This window comes from Naumovozyma dairenensis, chromosome 5, assembly GCF_000227115.2.
Source record: "Naumovozyma dairenensis CBS 421 chromosome 5, complete genome".
Taxonomy (NCBI): Eukaryota; Fungi; Ascomycota; class Saccharomycetes; order Saccharomycetales; family Saccharomycetaceae; genus Naumovozyma; species Naumovozyma dairenensis.
The window spans coordinates 21,805-24,267 of record NC_016483.1 but is presented as its reverse complement, the minus strand read 5'-3'; the positions used below and the strand labels follow the sequence as shown (position 1 = coordinate 24,267).

At 31.7% G+C, this 2,463-nt stretch overlaps 1 protein-coding gene across 1 annotated transcript; it reads right to left on the bottom strand.

Annotated features, from left to right (window-relative positions):
- Positions 1-93: 93 nt before the first annotated feature.
- GTR1 (Rag GTPase GTR1) lies at positions 94-1,002 on the bottom strand (the record flags this gene model as incomplete). The annotated part of the gene is made up of 1 exon (XM_003670033.1): positions 94-1,002. The coding sequence occupies one exon, from the start codon at positions 1,000-1,002 to the stop codon at positions 94-96; it is 909 nt and encodes a 302-aa protein (XP_003670081.1).
- Positions 1,003-2,463: the final 1,461 nt, after the last annotated feature.

Here is a 2,463-nt window from a genome sequence, read left to right as displayed (position 1 = left end):
CTTGTGACGGTGGATTCTAACGAATACATTTAAACTACAAAGCAAACCTATATTCATAGATAATTGACAAATATAAATTTTATTCATTCAATATTAAAGTTTTAAATTCACTTTTAATTTTGTACAACTTTGTTTAAAATTCTTCATTATATTAGAAATCTTTTCAAATCTTTTTGGATCTAATAATATACTATTATTCGAATTATCATTATTACTATTATTATTATTATTATTATTTGTGCTATTACCAAGTATGTTATTGTTATTATTGTTATTATTAGATGATGAAATGACTAAAAATGTAGTTCTTTCAAATAATATAATTTCATAAGCATTTAAAATTTTTTGTAAATTCTTCAAATTATTTTGATAAATGGACATATTTGGTATTAATGAACAAACAATTTGTGACCATGCCTTATATAAACTTTCATCCCAAATAGAAGTGGGGAATCCAATCACATTATTAAATCCATACGATATAGAAGTTTCATTTAATTTTTCCATCATAATTTGAAATAAATCATTTCTCTTATCTAATTGAACTAAATCCATCTTATGTAATAAGACAAAAATTTTGGCATCGGGAGAATATTTCTTTAATTGTTTTAAAGCCTTTTGGAAAATTTCAATATCTTTCAAAACATCTTGTGATTCCACATCAAAAACATGAATTAATACTTGAACCATTTGGAAAATATGATCCTTTTGTTTACCGAAATAATTTTCCATAAATACATCTTGACCACCACAATCCCAAAGATTTAAAGTCATGTTTCCTAAGAATCTTAAATGAGAATGTTCTACATCAATGGTCGCACCAAGTCTTCTTGTATCAAATGCAGAATAATTACTAAATATTATTGATCTCATTGAGGATTTCCCTGATCCTGATCGTCCCATTAATAATAACTTTTTCCTATTATTTGGTATGTTATTATTACTAATTGCATTATTACTATTACTATTACTATTATTTCTTGTGTTCACTGATGTAGGCATTGATTATTTCTATTTGTGTATTTTCTTGAAGGGTTGTTCGTTCTTTGCTCTTGGTGTTAAATTGAGGGTATTCTTATACTGAGGATATGATTATATATAAAAAATAAATCCAGTGCTGATTCAATGATTCGTGTAATCGAACTGTTGCTTTGTTCTTTATCAGTTCAGCTATCTAACTGTGTATATTTTGCACCTAGTAATTCCTTATCATGACTAAAATCTCATGATGCTGCTATAGCTATTGTAACAATTTACGTAAAGAGTTCGTTCTGTAGAATGTTTACTTTGGAAAATTAGGTAAGAGCGAGGGAAGGAAGTTCAAAAAAAGAAGGGAGATCGAAATCGATGAGGAAGTTAAAGAAGACTGTAACAATGAGGTCTTGTATTTTACATCATCGGATATAGATAAGTAAGTTGCTGCATTATGACAAGGGAATATCTCGAGGTTTCTTCCAACATACACACATGATTTCGTATACGATAAAAAATACCTGCCTATTATCTCCGGGAGGTTTGGAAACAGAACACTGCTGATGTTTGGCTACTCCATATTCCCATGCTCATATGTACATAATACATCGGTCGAGTAGGGGAAACTTCTATCTTCATACCATTCCTCTTAAATCCAACCCTATAAATGTGGAAACGAATAAGGAAAACGATGACGAGATAAGATTACGAATTGCGAACATTGTGACATTTTCTTGGCCTTCTTCCAGATACAGTCTATGCACATCGGCAGCTCAGCCATAGGCATACTGCTCGCAGATAGAATTACAAGGTTTTGTATTTTTATATATACGTACGTGATTACTTACGTTGGGATGGTGCTTTTTTTAGAGACAGAGAGACACTTCCCTTTGATACTCAACCATTCAATCTTGGCAACGTGGGTACGGTAGAGTAATAACATATTTTAGTTATGGGCTCTATTGTTTACATATAGGAGCTTTGGATAATTCTTATAGTGAATATAGAGATACTAGCTATATACTCTATTTCAACTCCGAATAATACTCATCGAACGAAGTATGTACAGTGAGTACTTAGGTATGAATCTGAAGGCATACATCTAAACTATCGAAATAGAGTGCACATTGAACTAAAGTGAAGTGAAGTGAAGTGAAGTGAAATGAAGTGAAATGAAGAAACACGTAGATAAATAGTTATATCAAATAATTATATCATGATCACTATCACTCTCTCCCACGTTTTGCATAAATTATACACCAACGTACATACATACAAACATAGATAGTTATTTCTTGTGGTGAAATGAATAAATTGTTTGTTGTTTGTTGTTTGTTGTGCAATAGATTGTCAAATTGTTGTGTTATCTTGATAAAAAATATATTGGCCGCCCACCGCCCACGTGGGAGCGGGGCCACGAGGGTCCCCCAAGAGAGAGAGAGAGAGAGAGGGGTACTTCGAATAGAACGTACCGGAAGGGTATCGGACCCC